General features: G+C 41.2%; 1 protein-coding gene across 1 annotated transcript; it reads right to left on the bottom strand.

Moving 5' to 3' along the window:
* Nucleotides 1-729: 729 nt before the first annotated feature.
* On the bottom strand, nucleotides 730-16,171 carry plp2b (proteolipid protein 2b). Its single transcript, XM_086123563.1, has 5 exons — nucleotides 15,763-16,171; nucleotides 8,246-8,401; nucleotides 8,073-8,171; nucleotides 3,259-3,355; nucleotides 730-1,747 (listed from the first exon to the last, which is right to left on the bottom strand). Exons 1-5 carry the CDS (start codon nucleotides 15,859-15,861, stop codon nucleotides 1,734-1,736), a joined length of 465 nt encoding a protein of 154 aa, XP_085979689.1. The 5' UTR covers nucleotides 15,862-16,171; the 3' UTR covers nucleotides 730-1,733.
* Nucleotides 16,172-19,307: the final 3,136 nt, after the last annotated feature.

Raw genomic sequence — 19,307 nt, forward strand, 5'->3', positions numbered from 1 at the left:
CATGTCGGTGCAGCTCAACCCCCCAATAACAATCTCGCGCATCAAGAATCAAATGAGCTCGGTATTAATTGCTCAATAGTTAGTCGTCGGCAGCCATCTACTGGCTATCTGGTACAACGCAAGTGAAACGCAAAAGTAGTTACCCAATAAGACTTTGACCTTGACCAATGAAATAAAGCATCAGTGAAATTAAAATATTAAATCTTCACGTTATTAACTCGAGTCATAAAATCCAAAATTACCAGTTACATCCAATCAACATTAAGCGTATATTCGTGATTTTAAACGTATTCACATGCATACGTTTATCTGTAGTTTTCGTTCCATATTTTCATTGAACTAGCCCAGTGGTTCTCAAACCTTTGACACCAAAATGCCACCTAGAAATCTTCCCGAGTACCACTGTAGTAATCAACATTAAAAGTTAAATACAACAGAGCTGTACTTAAATGAAAAAAAAAAAAGGTGAAAGAGATGGAGCGAGCGAGAGTGACAGATTTAAGCCATTATAACTTGATGGACAGGTCCAACATTTAATTACGTGATTATTTCGCCTACCACTAGAGAGAGTACCACACTTGGAGAACCACTGTGCTAGCCTTTAAATACATTAATAAAAAAAAAAAAACATCATCATAGGTAAAATAGAACTTGGTAAAACAAAAATTGCAAGATGCATCACTGTGTCTTATACTTTGAGATCCGAATTTTAAAAAAGACCAGTGAAAGTACTTGTAACGATGGCTTTTATTTCCCAAAGCTAAAGTTTCTTTAGACTGTGAAATTTCATTTGTAAAGCACATTCGAAAGAAAAATGGCAGTTTTAATTTTTGCTTTTTTTTTTTGACAAACTGACAACCAGGAAGTTGAAGTTGAGGAAACTGATAAAAAAATATTAATGAATGAAATCAGACATACATACACCCACTAATTACAGTATATATATATATATATATATATATAAAGAACACAAGGTTACGGAGCTGGACTGGATTCAAATGTGTTTGCGATTAACACAAGGGATGTTTATGATAACACGGAACCATGCAGTAACACTATGGCACACCAGAATTATATTTTATGGTGAGTGGAGGTCAGCAGTTCAAATAAAAAAAGATCAAATGGCTAAAATAAAAATTACTAGACCCAAGCAGGTAGATGACTTCAAGTGTTTCAGATTGTGGAATCTCAAATGACCATACAGGCACTTGGACACACAGTGAAGGACATCAATTATGAACAGACTGAATGACTCATGTGTAAAAAAAAAAAAAAAAAAAAGAGCAAAAAACCTCAAAACACACAAAGCTGGTCATTAAGAGGTTAAATAATGGTTAAGGCAACCATACACAGTTAAAAAATGGCTACTACTAACTACAGTAGACCATTAAAAGTGGAAATTGAGGAGACGGGCTGGAGGACAGCTGGGGCCGGCCTTTGACACGGCCTATCAATTACGTTTCCCTTTTTAGCTGATGATACAATGTTGAACTTTGGGCTTGCAATGGACGTTCCTGCCGCAGTTGATGCGGGGGACAGGCGTGTCGTCGCGTCATCGCCATGGTCATTCTCCATTGAGGCGCGGGTTGCACATTAAAAAAAAAAAATTCAGTTGTTGACACGGATTTGAACTTTGACCTGTTCCTTTGAATGTCCTTTGTCCCCTCTCCTCTTCTGCCTTCCTCTTGTTGTTCTGCTGCAAGCTCAACAGAGGCACACACACGTTGGCATGCTCAGACTCTGTCATCTAAGAAAAACAAAAAGTGAAATAAGATATATTATGACACATACATTTTTAAGGGCATATTCATATGCTGGATTTACACTACATAGGTCTGTCTACTTGACATTTTAGTGCCATATCCATTTACCGTTCATGAGCATGTACAGATATTTTTAAGTGGCATGTATCAAGACATATGAAACATGCACATACATCAAACGCAATGGTTCTAAAACTGGAGTCCGTCATATATGACATAATTTATTGCCAATTATTTTCCTCCTTTATAAGTATATCAGATGATTGGATGGATTATAAAAAACACATTCTTTTAAGTACAGTACACCAGTTACTCCTGTCTAACTTCAACATGGGCCAATTATAAGCTACGGATAAATCTGACATGCATAGGTAGTGATGATGGATAAATATTTAATTGTTTTATTTGGATAAGTTCCTTTCTCCTAAACAGGTTGTGCAAATCTTGGATGAAAGGTTCAGACCCCCTCCCCCCAAAAAAACCAAAAAACAATTCCACTGGTAATTGTGACTAGACATGGTACAGTGTATCACTGCTATTCGCAACAGCAAAGAACCATAAATAAGTGACTGTCCGAATGATTCCCTAAAATAAATAATTAAATGGTTTTTTATTTTGGCCCCCTCCCCCCCAAAAAAGCAAATAACCATCTATAACTGCTTCAAACAAGTCGTATGCAGGAATAGTTGTTACGACTGTAGTATTCGCCATGTTTTGTGAGATGTGTTCTGTTGTATTATTTTTATTTCATGTGAAATGCACCGCAAGGCGCCCTGGTGGTCAAGTGGTTAGCACGTCGGCCTCACAGTGCAGAGGTGCAGGGTTCGATTCCAGCTCCGGCCTTCCTGTGTGCCTGCGTGAGTTTTCTCCGGGTACTGCGTTTTCCTCCCACATTCCACAAACATGCATGGCAGGCTGATTGAACACTTTAAATTGTCCCTAGCTGTGATTGTGAGTGCAAATGATTGTTTGTCTAGGTGTGCCCTGAAATTGGCTGGCATCCAGTTCAGGGTGTATCAGCCTACTGCCCAAAGACAGCTGGGATAGGCTCTGGCATGTCCCGTGATCCTTGTGAGGATAAGTAGATCAGAAAATGGATGGATGTTTTTGCAAAGCGCTTTGTTAGAGCTGCAGCTGTTGTGAAAGCACGATATAAATCAAGATGTATTGTATTGGCAATTACAAACCTTATGGGAGAAGGGGGGTGGGTTAATTTACTCCGAAATTTTCGCGAATAGTGGTAGAGCTCTGTCCCTACTTTGGACAATGTCAGAATGCCAACAACAACAAGAACAATAACGGTGCTAATTCAATGAGACGTTGACAGAGTCGGTCCAATCAGTCCGTTTACACTGCAATCACATTGGCATTCGCTTTGATCCACATTTTTATCCATGAGGGCTGAATCTGATAGTGTTAAATACGTACAGTTTGCATTAACCATTGAGTGCAAATCCAGGGACAAGAGTTTCAAAATGAATGATGCTCCTCTCACCGGTGGCGGCTGCAGTGTGCTGCCGAGTGCTCTTGATTTGCAAGAAGATTGTATATGTGTCGTAGGCGAACAGCAGACCGGCAATCAAGCCAAAAACCTGAAACAGAAAAATGCATTCAATTTAAAAAAAACATAAACAACCCCCCCCCCCCCCCACAAAAACCATCAACCTCCATCTATTTGCGGTTTGCTATTTTGAAATTCACCAATTTCTGACGTATTTTTGTGCTCTTTCTGTAATGTAAGTTGCGAGTGCTATCAAGGAATTATGCGAAATTGATACTTCTCCACTGTTTTAGATCTTTGTACGTCAAGGGAGGAGCCAGGTTTAGGCCCAATCATTAATGGGGGTTATGGAGAGTTTTCACTTCATGTGTGTTTTTGCTCTGCTGATTGGCTACGGGTATATATTTAAAAAAAACAAACCAACAAACATATGACGGACTCATTGCTTGACATTTGCTATTTTTCGCATTGCTCAGGAGACATGCATGCACTCTTCTGGTGCATTTTTTGGGTGGGCGGGGAGGACTGAGCAGCGACTGCTGTGATTCATATGATCATCTTTAAACTTTGAATGTTTCATCTAAACATGTTTAAGATGAAAAGTTATTGAAACCTTTTTATTTTGTCGCATGCCGTTGCCATGGCGATATGCTGTTCACAAAGAAAAACGATACTGATTTTTGAGGGTTTAAACCTGGGCAAAAAATCCCCAAAAACCCCCGCAACTTTGCATACACATCAGACCTAGTGTAAAAATTCTTATTTTTGAGATTTCTTGTGCGATTTTCAAAAAAATGGCCCTAGCCTCAGAGCGCCCTGGACAGATATTTAACCAAGTATCCCCGGTTGTATGTTTCACCTAGATCTGTGAAAATTGAGCGAAATATCTAACAGCCCAAGGCCAACAGATAAAGTATTTCGGAGCTAAACCTAAACTGGAAGCCCGCTATTTTGGAATTGGGCGCCAAGAGGCATTTTATAGAATTCATATTTTACCAATGTATCTTTCAATCTCATGTCCATCATTTTCAAAAAATTCTAATTCCAGTGTGCCAACATTGCCAGGGCTCCAAGGGCCCTTTATCGCTGCTTGTAGCTCTCCTCGATTCCTTTTTTCAAAATCCAATCTGCAAGTTATTTAATGTGAAGGGCAATGTTGCAAAATGAGTTTGAAATGATATGACTCAACTCTTAATTTTATTCATGGAGCGTTCTAAAAACAACCTCAACAAAAATTAGTGCTCAACAAAAATACAAATCAAACCATAAACATTCAGCGATTGAACATATAGAAACACACAAAAAACAAGGGTAGATAGAGTCTCATGCTGAGTTGAACGCCAAGCAACTCCATTTCGAGATTTGAAAACAAAGTGAACTCTTCAGGGGCAGCCAGTTCAGAGAGTTTTCTGCTCCCATTCACGTGTTCCCGTTAAGAGGCCAGCAGAATCAAATGATTATGTTTGAGGGAGGGCTGGCGGAGCCCAAAGTTCTGACGGTCATGATATTAGAATGTTTGGGGTTCATCGTTTGTGACGGAATCTGCACTTTTAAAAGACTTTCATTGGAGGGGGGAATAATGACTCACAATTTTACAGGAGTCACAGTAAATAGTGGCGAACTGACACAATGGTCTTGATATGACGTTAGTGTATTTTGTATTACTCAGCGACATATTTTAACTTTTTGGGTGACAACTAAAATATGTAATTACTGTATTCCTTCATTTTGTTAGCGCACACAAGGAATTTGTTCCATCCCTGAGTGTTGTAATATGCGGTAAATAGCCATGACAGCTGACATCTTCACTGCTCATTGCATTCTCTTCGTAAAGGCCGAGCTCAAGTCTTTACGCACACACGACCAAAGCTTGTTTGTCGGGGTTGTTACACTTGCAACAAATGCTTGGCTGTGTTTTTTCTTTTTAAACAGCTGCCGAGCTTTGTTGAAATACTCGCTTGGGTTATTACTTCATTGCCATGACAGTGAGTCATGTGTAGCAGCCCGCCCATTTAATCACCCTGACAAATGTCAAGACAAGCGTTGTACCTTGCCTGCATTTGTATTCAACATGTCAGGGCTGGGAAAGGTAGAGTGTACTAGCATGCACAAATGACGCTGCCATAGTTACGGAATAATGAAAGTCATTAAAACCTTCCCTGTGGTACAAATAATTCAGGCAAACAGTTTACAGCTTTAAAAAACCCGGAGTTGAGTATCAGGCTGCTTATTACACAGCCAAACATTATTCAATTCAATTCCGAAATGGCAGACCTAAACATGCAGCTGTCAATTATGGGACCATTATTTAGTTCCCATTCTGTATTCATTCGGAAACATGTTGGGAGAACCCCAAAAAGCAGGGAGGCACAAGGTGGAGTGAACAAGATGTATTTAACAAAAATGCAAACAGAAGTACACAGGAGAAACTAACTCAAAATCTCACTCAAATAAAGTCCAAAGAATCTCAGGAACCAAAGTAGCAAAAAAAACCCTAAGACTGAAAACAAAACATGGCACGTGCACACAGCAACAATGACCCGGCACTGAGTGGTCGGACATCAAGTCTTTTAAAGTGGCAACTAATGACAATGACCAACAGGTGTGCAGCTGCAGACGGAGCTCTACAGTGCCACCTGTTGGTCACAAACAGATCCATGACAGGGAGGACCTACTGTAAGTGTTATGTCGGACCTCTGAATACGTCTTGGTGAGACAAAGTAATCTAACACTCAGAATCTACACTGACGCTGACAAAGCTTTAAAAAAAAAAAAAACGTCGACTAGGAGTGAGCTTACTAATCAATCGAATTGGATTTTGTATTTATTGTTGGGAAATAATTTTGAAAGCAAGGAGTGAATTACAAGTACTTGTGTTCATTCAATTCCCCCACAGAGGCCAATCTAAATTTGAATTCTGTACTCATTACCGTAATCAATAAAAGAAGAGAAATGAAATCCTGAACAGCAAAATCTAATCCAAGACTCCCTGGGTCCAGCAACGAGACACTGATGCACTTGTGGCGATCTTTGCAGACAGGTGACACACCATCACTCGCTGGATTGTTGTTTTTTTTAATTTTTATTTTTTTCAGAATTTTTGCACGAATGAATTTTTATGAAAAGAAGTGACCTTAATGTCACTTTACAACAAAGTCAGCAAATTTGAATCAGGTGTGTTGTTGCCTGGAGAGTCAGTCTTGGTGCGGGAGAACTTTTGCCAGCGCGTGCTTTCAAAAGAGAGTTATGTCAGGGAAAGGCTGAGCTTGGGCTGGCAGGGAAAGGCCAGCTCAAAATCATTGGTCCCATCCTATCCTCCGTGTTCAACACTTCAATGACAAAAAGTTGTGAAAGTCCAACAGGCAAAAATGCAGCAGTCTGAGCAGTACCGCTTACAAAGAATTGATTCTCCATCTCAGAGCAACAAAATGTGGAGCATCTTTCCAGAGGGACTGAAGAACAGTGGGCAAACACGAGCGAGTTTATGATGTCATTTTGGAGAATCCCTCTTTCTCTGATTGGCCATTCGTGGATGGGATGTTTTGTAATCGTGGCCATTTCTGGCCAGTCTGTCTTAAGTTTTGATGCAAAAGAATATCTAAGACAAATGTAAATAAATGTGAGTCATTGTGTTTACTGATGATTGATTATTTCCTTCTCTGTGATCTTCCTCCCTCTGCAGACCGGCCTGATCAAGTGAAGTCGCACATTCCTAAGATCGACATTCACCTTCATGTTTCACAGCAAGCCTGATTACACTGCAACTTCAGCACAGAATATCATATATTAATGAGTCCTAACATTTAAATAAACGGCAGAAGATGCACGAAAGAAATCAAATTGACACCACAAGGGGTCAATCATTGAAATCGGCCAATGGGCTCTGGGATTCATCCATGCGCGTAGGGCCCAAGAGAGAACAATACACAGATTGTGCTACGTGAGGGCGCCTTGTATTTGCCCGACTTGCTGTTGTTTTCATTTTATTTCGAACACCAAACACGGCTTTAAAGCCGAACAAGCGCTGGAAATATTTCAGAAGGAGAACCGTACGAAAATCAGTCCTATCAACTTGTCGTCTAGCCTAGTTTTTTGTCTACTAAAAACTTTACCTTGGTTGAATTTACCGTCGGTGTCAATCAGTTGCAATAGCAAGAGTAGAAATGGGATTTTTTTGAGGATATACGTTTTTGTCCAAGTTCCATCTTCATTTAGAGTTTTTGTTTTCTTTTAATTTCAACAAAGCCTGCCCTACATCTACCGTATGTTGACCGGGTGAGGGCAAAGATTTTTAAAACAGTCTTTCTTTGTGAGGGGAAAAGCAAGCATATGTAAAAAGTATTATTAGAATAAAATTACACTGTAATCATTCAAATATCAAAATAAAGTTTAGAAAAAAGAGCAGGGTGTTTGCAGCCATACTTAGCCCGGCACTGATGTAGATGCTAAGCGTATGAATGGCAAAGTTCACAACAGATGTATGATCTATAAACTGACCAATTGATTTCGCAGAAAGTCCGCTGGGCCTGATGCAGGAGGTCTCACAACCAAACCATTAAACAGGTTGGCAGCCTTTTGTTTTCTTTATGGCTGACAAACATTGAATAAATGCACAGAATAGTTTTTAACACGAAACAAGCCCAAATATCAGGACATCTTTGATCGATGAATTTTTCTGCGTTTCATTTTCGCAAAATGTCGCAGGGCTCAAACAAGAATCAAAGCATATTTTCCAATAATCTAAAATGTACATATTGCGCAAAGGTTTGAAAACATTTGCATGGATGAAAACCGTCGTGTTCACTGACCCCGCCTGCGATGCGAGCGCCGTCGCCAGCTCCTCCAATCACGCACACCAGCGAAGTGATGATGTAAAGGAGTGCGCCAATGCCGGCCCGGAACAGATCCTGAGCAATAAAGCAAAAGTGGAAAGTGATTTTTTTGAACAGGCCGACCGCAACGTCACATCCTTGGCACTCACGCTCCACATCCAGTTGACCAGCTGGAACTGCTTGTCCAGATCCATCATGAAGATACCGAAGAAGACCATGGCGAAGACCATCTCGCAGATGGCCACGGCCGAGTAGCCTCCATACCGGGACGCCGCGTAGCAGATGATGATGATGAAGCTGATGAGCTGTGGGGGGTGGGGCAAGGACGACCACACTCATCAGTGGTTAGTACACTTTGTGCAATCTTATAAAATAAAGAAAACTTGGTTCTCCAAGAACAGTACTTTGGCTTACAAGTGACCGACAAATTTGTCAAGATGTGAGCTGCTGCTGAGCTGATTTTTTTGAGATCGAAGAGTTAGTTGGTGACAGCCAACTCAAGTCAATTCAGTTTGACAGACAGAGAACAATTCTTGAGCTGTTGGTCTCAAACCAAACACAAAGTACTCCACGTTTTATTTGACTGCACCACACAATTTACAGAGCTTTAAAGGGAATATCAAGGCAAAATATTTTCTTTGCAATAATATGTTGTATGTGCCCCAACACGGTATTCTGATTAATCTTGCATTTGTGGAATAAGAATTACCGGTAATAAGATTCATCCATTGGTTTACATCTATCTCCGGGGGCAGTCATTTTGTCCTATACTGTACCACCTTGTGACCTTCAGTTAGCTTGTGTATAAATATCTCTGCCTTGCCCGAGCTTCTGCAGTCGACCGAAATTGACATCAAACTGCCCTCAGGCTCAAACTGCAAACATTGCAGCTAGCCTGGCTTGGGTCTGTTGACGTTGTCAATGCAAGTCTGAGGGTAGTTTACTGTCAATTTCAGTCGACAGCAGAGGGCAGTATAGCACCTAATGGCAGGACCCTAAAATTGGTATAAACAGATAACTGACCGGTGTTCTGCTTTATTCTCATGATTACTGCAGCTTGCTAAACAGCTGATACAGTCTTTCCGGTTTATATATTATACTGCCCCCTGGTGTTAGAGGGGCGCAGAACAGAAGGAGCGGCACAATGAATTAAACCTAAAACATTTCATTTGATTACAATTTAAGGATGTTATTCCTGTCTGTTTTAAGTACAAAACCGTCAAACGGCATTTTCATTCTAAGAAACAAGTTATACACATTTTTGTCTGGGTTTTGCTGGGTGACGGAATGGATTAATGACATTTCCATTCACTTAAATTGGGAAAGATTATCTGAGATGAGTTGTTGCTTTACAAGCACCGTCATCACCAATGTATCACTAGAACGCCAACATTAAACAAGTCTTCAGCGACAACAAGTCGAGGTTTGATACCAAAAAAAATTAATGAATATCTCATAAGCCAGTGTAACATTATGTAGTTAGAACACGAAGAAAAAAAAACTACACTCAGGCATTAAATTAAAAAAATGAATTCCACATAAAAGTTCCAAAAAACTGTTGGCCAAAAATTGTTTTAATACAAAAAGTTCTTCAAGATGAAGTGTACTGTATGCAGTGATTCTTCGGTGTTCTACAAGAGGAAGCCCGCACGTGCACGAATCGTGCTCTCTGTCAGAGGAGTTCCCACAAGCATGAGAATATTTCAGAATACTCTGACCCGCATCTTCGGTCAAAGCTCATATTTTTCCATATGAGGGAAAAAGAAGGCCCGCATTCTTTTCAATCCGTGCCTCGAAAGTGCTGCCAGTTTGGAAAGAACATAATCATAACTCACACACAGACGGCTGCCTACAATTGGCCCGCTTTCAATTGAGCCATTGTCAAAAGGCGTGGGTGCATGCATTCAAACAAAATTAGCCAACGCTTACAAGCCTTTTAAAACGTCACCATTTCATGACTTGAGCAGAGCTAAATTCTTTGTTCTTGAAATTTACTCACAGAATACATTTTTTTTTACATTAAAATATGTTAGCAAGCCATAAACTAGTAAACTTTCAACCCTTTCAGACAAACGGTCATATTTGGTAACGGTGTTGGAAAACCACCGTAAATAACGTTTTCTGAAATTATACCTCAATAAATAAAATTTGTGCTTTTTGTTGTTGGTTTTTTTTTTTCAATGGAATTCTTCATTGAGTGCAGATTCATAAAGTTGAAATTTTGCCACTTGCCATCAACCGAAAATGACACTGCAGTTGCTCGGGGCTCTGGCCTCGACAAGTTTTGGTCATGTGATGTTTGCAAATTTAACTTTAAATTGAATGAAAAGAATCCCAGTGTATATAAAGAAAAGTCTGATACATCAGTGACATTTCAAAGCTGCACTGCATCATTTTCTGCATCAAAAATGATGACTTTATTTTTAATTAATCTAAACCTTTGGCAAAAAGTTCTTTGATATACAGAGGAATCACAGCCTCAGGCTACGGTAATGTGAAAATATACAAGTTGAGTAATGTATATATTTTATTGAAGAGAATGTTGAATAGTGTTCAGATATATGAAGCACTTTATCAAAAGGATTTGTTTACATTGATGTTTTAATGAATAACCAGCTCATTCTTATAAAAAGGTAAGTCAGTTTTTAAAAAGAGAACTTGCTTGTTCTGTTGCACTTTGTTTATGATAAGATCTTTTAAAAAATAGCTCGTTCTGATATCATTGTTGGGAGGGGTTTTTTTTTGTACATTTTGGAAACAGTAAAGCTGAGTTGGTTTCAAAATAAAATCCAATGGGAAAAAACGTGTTATTTTGAGTTCACTTGAATTAGCACAGGCTTATTTCAGAGAAAAGCCATTGTTACTGTATCAAAATCGCTGTTATTGAATCAAATTGTATTGTTGGAAAAAAAGTGATACCACTTTATGTTGAACCATTAGACCCTATATCAGTACGTATCAGTCAAAGAATGTATCTTTACACCCCCTAGTATATAAATACACGCATGTTAAGTGATACGTGCCATCTCAAAATGACTTTGGCACCGCCACTGCTCGCAATGCGCACACGCATACACGTACGCATTGCACGCACACGCAGCCACACTTGTTCAGATGTTCTCCGACTGGCACAGGCTGCCTCAGTGGAGGGACAGGGAGTAATTCAGGTCCTACGCAGCCCCACACAAAAGAGGCTCTATTCCGAGCTGCTGTGACCGAGCCGCTCGGCTACAAGACTGCCTTGGAACAAGGGCGCGTCTGAGAAACGCTGACACCTTCATGCTGCCAGCGCAGCCGCACATCTGTTGGCGCGGAGCCCGTTTGAAAAGGTCCATCCAAGCGTCATCGGAATAATGAGCCGTGTTTTTTTTCCACAGTGACCGGAGGGGCGCTGCAGTAAATGGTGGGCTAAATATAGTCAGCAGATACATGAGAGTCAAGGGCTGCTCCTCAAACAGCAACGGTTACTAGGGAAGTCACTTATAGGGTGGTACCACCCCCTCCCTCGCCCCTTCGACTATTACAGCAGCTCACTAAAGAGAACACCACATGTTCAGCGCAAAATGGAAAGTTCCGTTCCATCGGTGAGTCACTGACGACAAAAAATATATTGCAATGCCCTTCAGTAGCGGAGAGAAGGATGCTCGCAGTCGCTGATACTATTCATCATTTTTAAGAAACAAAATAAGTAATAAACACACGCATTCAAAGGAGTTGCTGTTAGCCACAACTCACGCCCGTGCGCTCCTCACTCAGACTCACTACCGGAGCCAATATTCCCCCAACCTGGCTCCTCCCCTCCCTATGACGTCACACAAATACAAGAAACAGATATTACACTATATATATATTCTGTTATGTTTCAATGAAGAAGTCCGGCGAAGGATTTGGTTAGCGCTTCTGTCACACTTATGAGGTTCGTTTAGAATCCGGTCTTCCTGTGCTGAATTTGCAAGTTGAGGCTGAAATTCGATTGGACAAAAATCTAACATCCACACCCACACACACTGGAAGAAGTGCAGCCAATAGAAACACTACCAAATAAAGCACACAGAAAAATAAAAGAATACAATTTCGTGGAACAAATATTTGAATTTAGTTGAGTGCCTCTGATGGTGTCCACCCACCACTGATTTGTAGACCCAGTAACAGGGTGTGATATCTTTCATCCGGCTCTTGAATCCGCTTTGCACAATGCACACTATCTTGGCCATCCACCACTGAAGATTACTTCCTTGAGCACTTAACTCACATGGATGATTGGATGAGGGCGGAATAAACAAAAGCGGTGCGACTCCTGACTTTGCCAAGAGCTGCTTCTTTATTCCCCAGCCCTCACTCCTCACCCGGCAAGGAATGTGTGCCTTTAATGTCGGTGGAAGCATCTCAGAGCCTCTTTTATAAGCTACTTGACTTATGAGCATGGAGGGAGGGAAAGGCGGGTGTTGGAGGGCACTTTACGATCAGCAACTTCTCACTGGAGGAGGCATATTCTTCCCTTTCTATTTCCAGCAACTAACAAGCCGCCGCGAGATGGCTGATCAGACTGCACAGCTGTGGTGACAAGCTGATGAGTCGCAAACAAGGGCGATGATGCGCAACCCTTGAAAAGTGAGCTCATCACTTTCCGTGAAGGAGTTCCATCTTTTTCACTTTCTGTCATAGCACCGAGCAGGTGGTAAGTAGAAAGGCTTTTTACACCGGGCTGAGTTGTGACCCTCTGTGTGCCATAACCGTTCTCAGCATTTGGCTCTTTGGTGCCACATGAGAGAGCAGAGGCGGCACAAGTGACAGGTGGAGACCCTTGACCTCTGTTCGTAATCCTTCAAACCCCGCACCACATGCTTTTCATTCCACGCTTACCACAGTGAGGGGGAAAATAGGCCGAATTTTGTTTGCAAATGAACACACACAGCAGCTCAGCCCTGACTTTGAACAAGCTTGAGAATCAGGCTTCTTGTAAATAAATGACACACCACAGACAACCCCACCAAATTTCAATGATTACAAAAAAAAAGATAATAAAAAAACAAATCACCACGTGTACAGTATAAAATGAGGCTTCCAAATCGCAGAAAATCTAACTTTGGTTAGCACGTTGGCCTAATAGTGCAAAGGTCGAGGGTTTGATTCCAGCTCTGGCCTTCCTGTGTGGAGTTTGCATGTTTTCCCTGTGCCTGTATGTTTTCTCCGGGTACTCCAGTTTCCTCCCACATACCAAAAACATGCATGGCAGGTTAAAGGAACACTCTAAATTGTCCCTAGGTGTGATTGATTTTTTTTTTCCAGATGGCGCCTGAGGAGGCAGCCGTCGGCAAGTGCTCTTCATGAGCCTTGCGTTTTTTGTTGTTTTTGTCTTTTGTTTGTCACATGGTCTTGCTGTTACGTCGTGTGGACCTGATGTGGACTGTTTTAAGCATTTTTGGCCACGACATTGGTCAAAGAAGAAGAATCTGTGCTTGGTGGTTGCGCCTTCTCGGCGGCACGCGTGTACCAGCACTGATTTTGATTGGGAGGAATGTCTGCGCCATTTGACTGTCGTTGCTGGACAGCTCCGGGACGCTTGTGTTTTGCGCCTGAAATAGGCAGCATTTTCACAGCCCCGCTTTGTTCAGCGAAAAGGTCAATGCTGATGGACAGTCTGCGGCTGGATGGATGCATGGCTTGAGGAGCCGACGATGAGAAGAAAGGAGCGTCAGCACAGAGCGCCGATGCGTATGTGGAACTGGGAGTCGCAGCTTGGAATTGAAGCGGATTTCCATGGGAGAGGAGAAGAGAGCTCATCTCTTTTTTGTTAATGGATGCTGTTGCTTTCAAGCTTAGCTTGTAGCAAACGTGTGCACATTTCAGCATGATGTCTTTGATCCACTGGTGAAAAGGGCTCTTTGATTCGCTCCTCTTTCATCTGTAACTGCTTCAGACAACAAAGTGTATGCAGGAAAGTGGTTAAGATTGCACGATTGTCTCTGTCTAATGTGTTGTCTTTTTTTTATGTTAACTTTTCTTTTGATGGCGGCGCGGGCACCCGCAGCGGCTCCTCTTGTTGTATGTTGTCTGTTTGAGAGGGAGGAAATTTCGTCTGTGCTGTAACATACAGCACATTTGACAATGAAGTTGTACTTGACTTGACTTGATTGTGAGCGCAAATGGTTGTTCATATCCGTGTGCCTGTCGATTGGCTGGCAACCGGTTCAAGGTCTATCCCGCCTACTGCCCGAAGACAGCTGGGATAGGCTCCAGCATGCCCGCGACCCTTGTGAGGATTAGCGGATTAAGTCACTAATGTCATCTTGACATGTTCGATTGGAAAAATGGATGGATGGATGGTGTCTGAAAAGCAAGCCCCTTGATTGCTTAGGCACAAATTGGCTAATTAACATTTTAGCATCCACAAACAGACTTTCCACTGCATGCTTGCCATGCACGGATCCACCCTGCTCCCCCCATGAGAGAAAACAATCGATCTAGGAATGGGCGCTTGTTTCAATCTTCACACTCGGTTAGTAGTCCGTTCACAAGGCTCACTGCAAGGCCCCAGATCCACCGTGGTTGTCATGGTAACAACAGCCACCCTCAACAATGGCCCAGCATTACAAGGGCAGAGTGAAAAGTGCAGTTCAGCCAAAGTAGTAAATGTGTGGTGTAATTCTTCATCCTTTGTGAAATGTAACCCAAGAATGCCAGAGAGAATGCAAAGAATTGTGAGGGGGAGGGGGGAAATGTATGTCTCCATAACACACAGGTGTCAATGTGGCCTATGAATGCAAATCATGTTTCTTGGTAACACCTGTACCAAAATTGTACATTATGTCTTCACTTTGTTCACGCTGATATATCACAAGCATTTCTTACCAAATCACTTCAACAATAGTTGGACGAGCTAGTATCTGAAAATATCACTATCTTGTACAGTATCACTTTCTTGTGAGACGATAAGTTGATGATAATCAGCACTGGGGGAAAAATGAATGGGCCACTGCAAAATAATCAGTTCAATCTTCCTTAACATGAAAAAAAACCCCTCAAAGCGTTTGTCATTTTTTGTTGTCAACTTCCATGATTAAGACACAAGCAAAGCAAGCAGCATTGGTCCTTAAAACGCATCAGTGATTTTGAAGGAGTCTTATTTTTCTTTTGTTCGTCTTGCAGTGCTCTCATAATTCTTGTCCAGCGCTAGATTTTAATGTGCGACTGTCAAAAAAAAAAACTACCATAGAGACAGCGTCAAAAATGACTGACGACCTTGCATTAGGCGGTTAAATTGCGTCCCTGTAACAAAGTCTAGCACATTAAAAAATAAATAAATAAAAAGATGAAACACGTAACATGAGGTTGTAGCTTTCTCGAGGACGTCGAAACGTTAAAGGCAGAAGCTCCGAAGAACGCGGCAAGTGGCAACCGCAATCACCCAAAAATGTCTTGTATAGTTCCTCCATTTTAAATGGGGAAGGAAGCGTCTTACTAATACGGCGGCATGTAGTAAACAATCCGATCCGAACAGTTACAGAGAGCACTTAAGTCAACAATTACTAACAGTTTTCAATCCGACCCTAGAGTTACATATAATAGTCAACAATCTGATCCCAACAGTTACTGCAAGTACTGTAGTCAATCTGATCCTAACAGTAGTTGCATAGATCGAAAGGCAATGGGGTGAATCACTTACTATTTCTGCCGCGAGGATACAACCTTTTTGGGTCCTCACGTAACTTTTCAGCTTCTCCAGGCAGCTGGCATCAGAGCTGGACGCTGACGTATCGGCCATTCTTATTCTGAATACTGTAGTTTCAATTAAAGTAGAGCAAAGGCGACGCAAGTTTTAGCGAAGACGTCCCACGGCACACCTTTGGTCCCGCACACAAGCTCGCTTGTCTTCGTGCTAGCTGAGTGACAAAACTAAAACAAGTATAGGTGAAGTAGACTGGTGGAAGACATTCAGGAAGCAGCACAGCAGCTACGAAGAAACCCTGCTCGCTAATTGAAAGTTGGGACGAGGCGAGCGAGGCAAGCAAAGGAGAGTAGAGGAGCTGTCTTGACACTCATTGGGGCGTTGTCTTTCACTTTTCTCCACGGGAAACTGTGCTGCCTTCAACAGCAACTGGGAACTCCCACAATCTCAAATCGGAAACCTCCGTTCCACGTCCTCAGTTTTCAAGAGGCAAAGAATAAATATATATTATACTTTGACAGCACATTTTTCAATTATGTTTTGAAATGTGTTACCAAGATACCCATTGTGTTAATTATCAAGAAAAAAATGGAAAGAAAAAAAACGACTTTGTTAGTACTGCAGCGAGTTGCCTTCAGGTATTCCCTGACCCGTCAGAATGATGAACACTTCGTTGATTTCCTTGACGGATTTCATTAATTCAATCCTTTTCCAATAGTGGGACGTGGTGCGATGCCATGGGGAAGGAGCGTGTGACTTTGGGCAACATGCTTTTTTTTTTTTTTGGTGGAAGAGAACAAAGTGTAATTGCACTTCCACTCCAGGAAGTGGCAGTGGCGCCCGCATTGTCAGAGAGTGCGCAGGGAGTATTCGCTCTATGGTATCGTTTTTTCCCCCTTTTTTGCTCCGAGCAGGCGATATGAAGTACAGTACACAGTAAACAAACCTTCGAGACAACGTCAAAAGTTTTTAACAGTGATGAAAATAAAGACGACGATGACGAGGCGTATGTAGCGCTCGGCTTCACTCTGTGACTACAGTGGGAGACGAGAAAAGACCGGTGTTAACAGTGTCTGAAAATGCTGGCAGCGGACAACGTGAAGCCAAATAAATCAAGTTGAAGACATTACCCCTCAATCACGCTGAGAAGCTGACAGAAAAGTTGTGCATTGCAAAACGTTCTCTTTGTACCCATTAATCCTGACTTCCTCATTTTGATTTTAAAAAAAAAGAAGAAAAGGGAAAATCAGCACAAATTGTGTTCATTTTTGGTTTGTAGTCTAAAGTGTTTTCTATATTGTGTTCCTGAGTTAATGTTGCTGAACTGAATTTGAATTTTTAAGAATCAAATGGTGCAATAAATTGGTCAAAAGTGTTGACAGTTTAAACATGGATCTTTTTTATTTCAGGCGAACTGATGCACTTCAAATATTTTTTGTTACAGACTAAAAACAATATTAATGAAGTTATTTTTTGCTGTAAGTTGAACTATATTTGTTTCTTTTCTTTAATGTTAATAAAGGTACAATGTAATGCGGAGGTGTACTAATAAACATTTTTTAGACAAATGTATTATTTATAGTGGTGGCAGAGAGTGGGGGGGGGCATGAATTGTTTTTCCTCTTGCAAGGGGGTGCGTAACAGAAAATAATTAAGATATTTATAGATTCATCATATCAATACTAATCCAATCAGCCGTTAGGGCATTAACTGCATGAAGTTGTATTGTCGTACAGCTTTGAAGGTGGCGTGCGATATTTGCCTCCATGGAAGTTATGATTCATCGTTCAAACCAGTAATAGCACATATGACCAGCTCTGTTCTGTAAAACTTTTATTTACATGGTCCAGAGGGCATCATGTTTGTTGAATTAATTAGTTCGCATATATTTGCTCAATTCATGTGTGTTCATATTATAACCATTTAGCCCCCATAAAATGTCTATAATTGCATATTTTTTGCATCCATTTAAAAAGAAAGTATGTACAGTATGAATATACACACAGCTTTGTTGTTCTACTTCTTCCTTTCATAACTTTACTGCTGTGAATCAGGAATTTCTCCATTGCGAGACTAATAAATGTTTTCTTATCTTATCTTAAAAATGTAACTTTTTTTCATGGACATTTAACATTTGATTTCATTTAACATTTAGACTCTAAGTGATCAATAACTAATAAATAATAACACAATTACAGTGCAGAGGTACTGGGTTCAATTCCAGCTCTGGCTTCCCTGTGCGGAGTTTGCATGTTCTCCCCGGTCCCGTGTGGGGTTTCTTCAGCAGTGTTGTGTCCAAGGACCAGCAACCCGAGGCCAAGGCCAAGGCCAAGGACTTGACTCCGAGGCCAAGGCCAAGGCCAAGGACTTGGAAAATTTTCCGGGGCAAGGCCAAGGCCAAGGACTTGAGAAATTTTCCGAGGCCAAGGCCAAGGACCAAGGACTTGCCTCCGAGGCCAAGGCCAAGGACCAAGGACTGATTTTGAAACTGAGGCCTAGCCGAGGACATGTGTAAAACAATGCGATCATACCACTTGGCAGGTCTTCATGATTTGCAACACCCCTCCATCATAACCCCTTGCACTCCCTAACGCTTGAATGAAGTGTTTTTTATTCAAAGAGTAGAACAGTCAGGGTACGTGTTATTTATACTGAGAAAAAAAATCATATGGTATACATTTATGAATTAATGTTTTAGTGCAGTAGTTTCTTAATATGAAGTAAATCAACACTCAACAGGCATGACGTGGCACGGAACACAAGTTGAGAAATGACTTTGCATAGAAGTCAATCACTGACTGCAGAAAAAGCGGTAATCTCTCAGTGATAATTTTACAGTTTACCGGCAGCGAGTCCCAGGGACTCGCTGATCAGAAAAGTATGAGTGCCATTATGCATTGAGAGAGTCCCAAATTTCAAATTCTGAAAGGGTCTACTTATTCAATTGCATATGATAATAACACAAACAACAACATATATATACAATGACAAACAAATGCTGCAAAAATTTAAATAATTCAGGAGCAGGCCTGAGGATTTCGGAAATTCATGGTAACCGTTTTTCGGTTCTGTCGGATTACCCAATGGGAAACCATGGTAACTAATGTTGGGTTCCGTAAACGTTCATCATGGGAACCCATTTTTCTATTTTGACTGATATTGATAATCAAGAATTCTGACACTCAAAAGTATAATGTTTCAAGGGTCAATGTTTGAAAACGATGCATTAACAATGAACATTACATCAGCAGCTGTGTACTCCAGTTTTATTCCAAATAATAAATGGATCAAAAACTGGTGTACTCATGTGGCATCATCAGAGTATTTGCGATTGGCTGGCAACCGGTTCAGGGTGTCCCCCGCCAACTGCCCGAAGACAGCTGGGATAGGCTCCAGCAACCCCCGTGAAAAGCGGATCGATAACAAAATTCAGTTATAAATAAAATATACCTGGAAATCCATCCATCCATTTTCCGAACCGCTTGATCCTCACTAGGGTCGCGGGGGTGCTGGAGCCTATCCCAGCTGTCTTCGGGCAGTAG

Source organism: Hippocampus guttulatus, chromosome 1, assembly GCF_054856545.1.
Source record: "Hippocampus guttulatus isolate MCC_2025c chromosome 1, RoL_Hgut_1.0, whole genome shotgun sequence".
Lineage (NCBI taxonomy): Eukaryota > Metazoa > Chordata > Actinopteri > Syngnathiformes > Syngnathidae > Hippocampus > Hippocampus guttulatus.

Excerpts from the sequence above, each read along its gene's own strand:
- plp2b (XM_086123563.1), bottom strand. The coding sequence starts at position 15,861 with ATGGCCGATACGTCAGCGTCCAGCTCTGATGCCAGCTGCCTGGAGAAG. Across the intron at positions 8,402-15,762 it reads GTATCCTCGCGGCAGAAATA|CTCATCAGCTTCATCATCAT; the intron begins GTAAGTGATTCA and ends CACCCCCCACAG. Across the intron at positions 3,356-8,072 it reads GCGCTCGCATCGCAGGCGGG|GTTTTTGGCTTGATTGCCGG; the intron begins GTCAGTGAACAC and ends TTTCTGTTTCAG.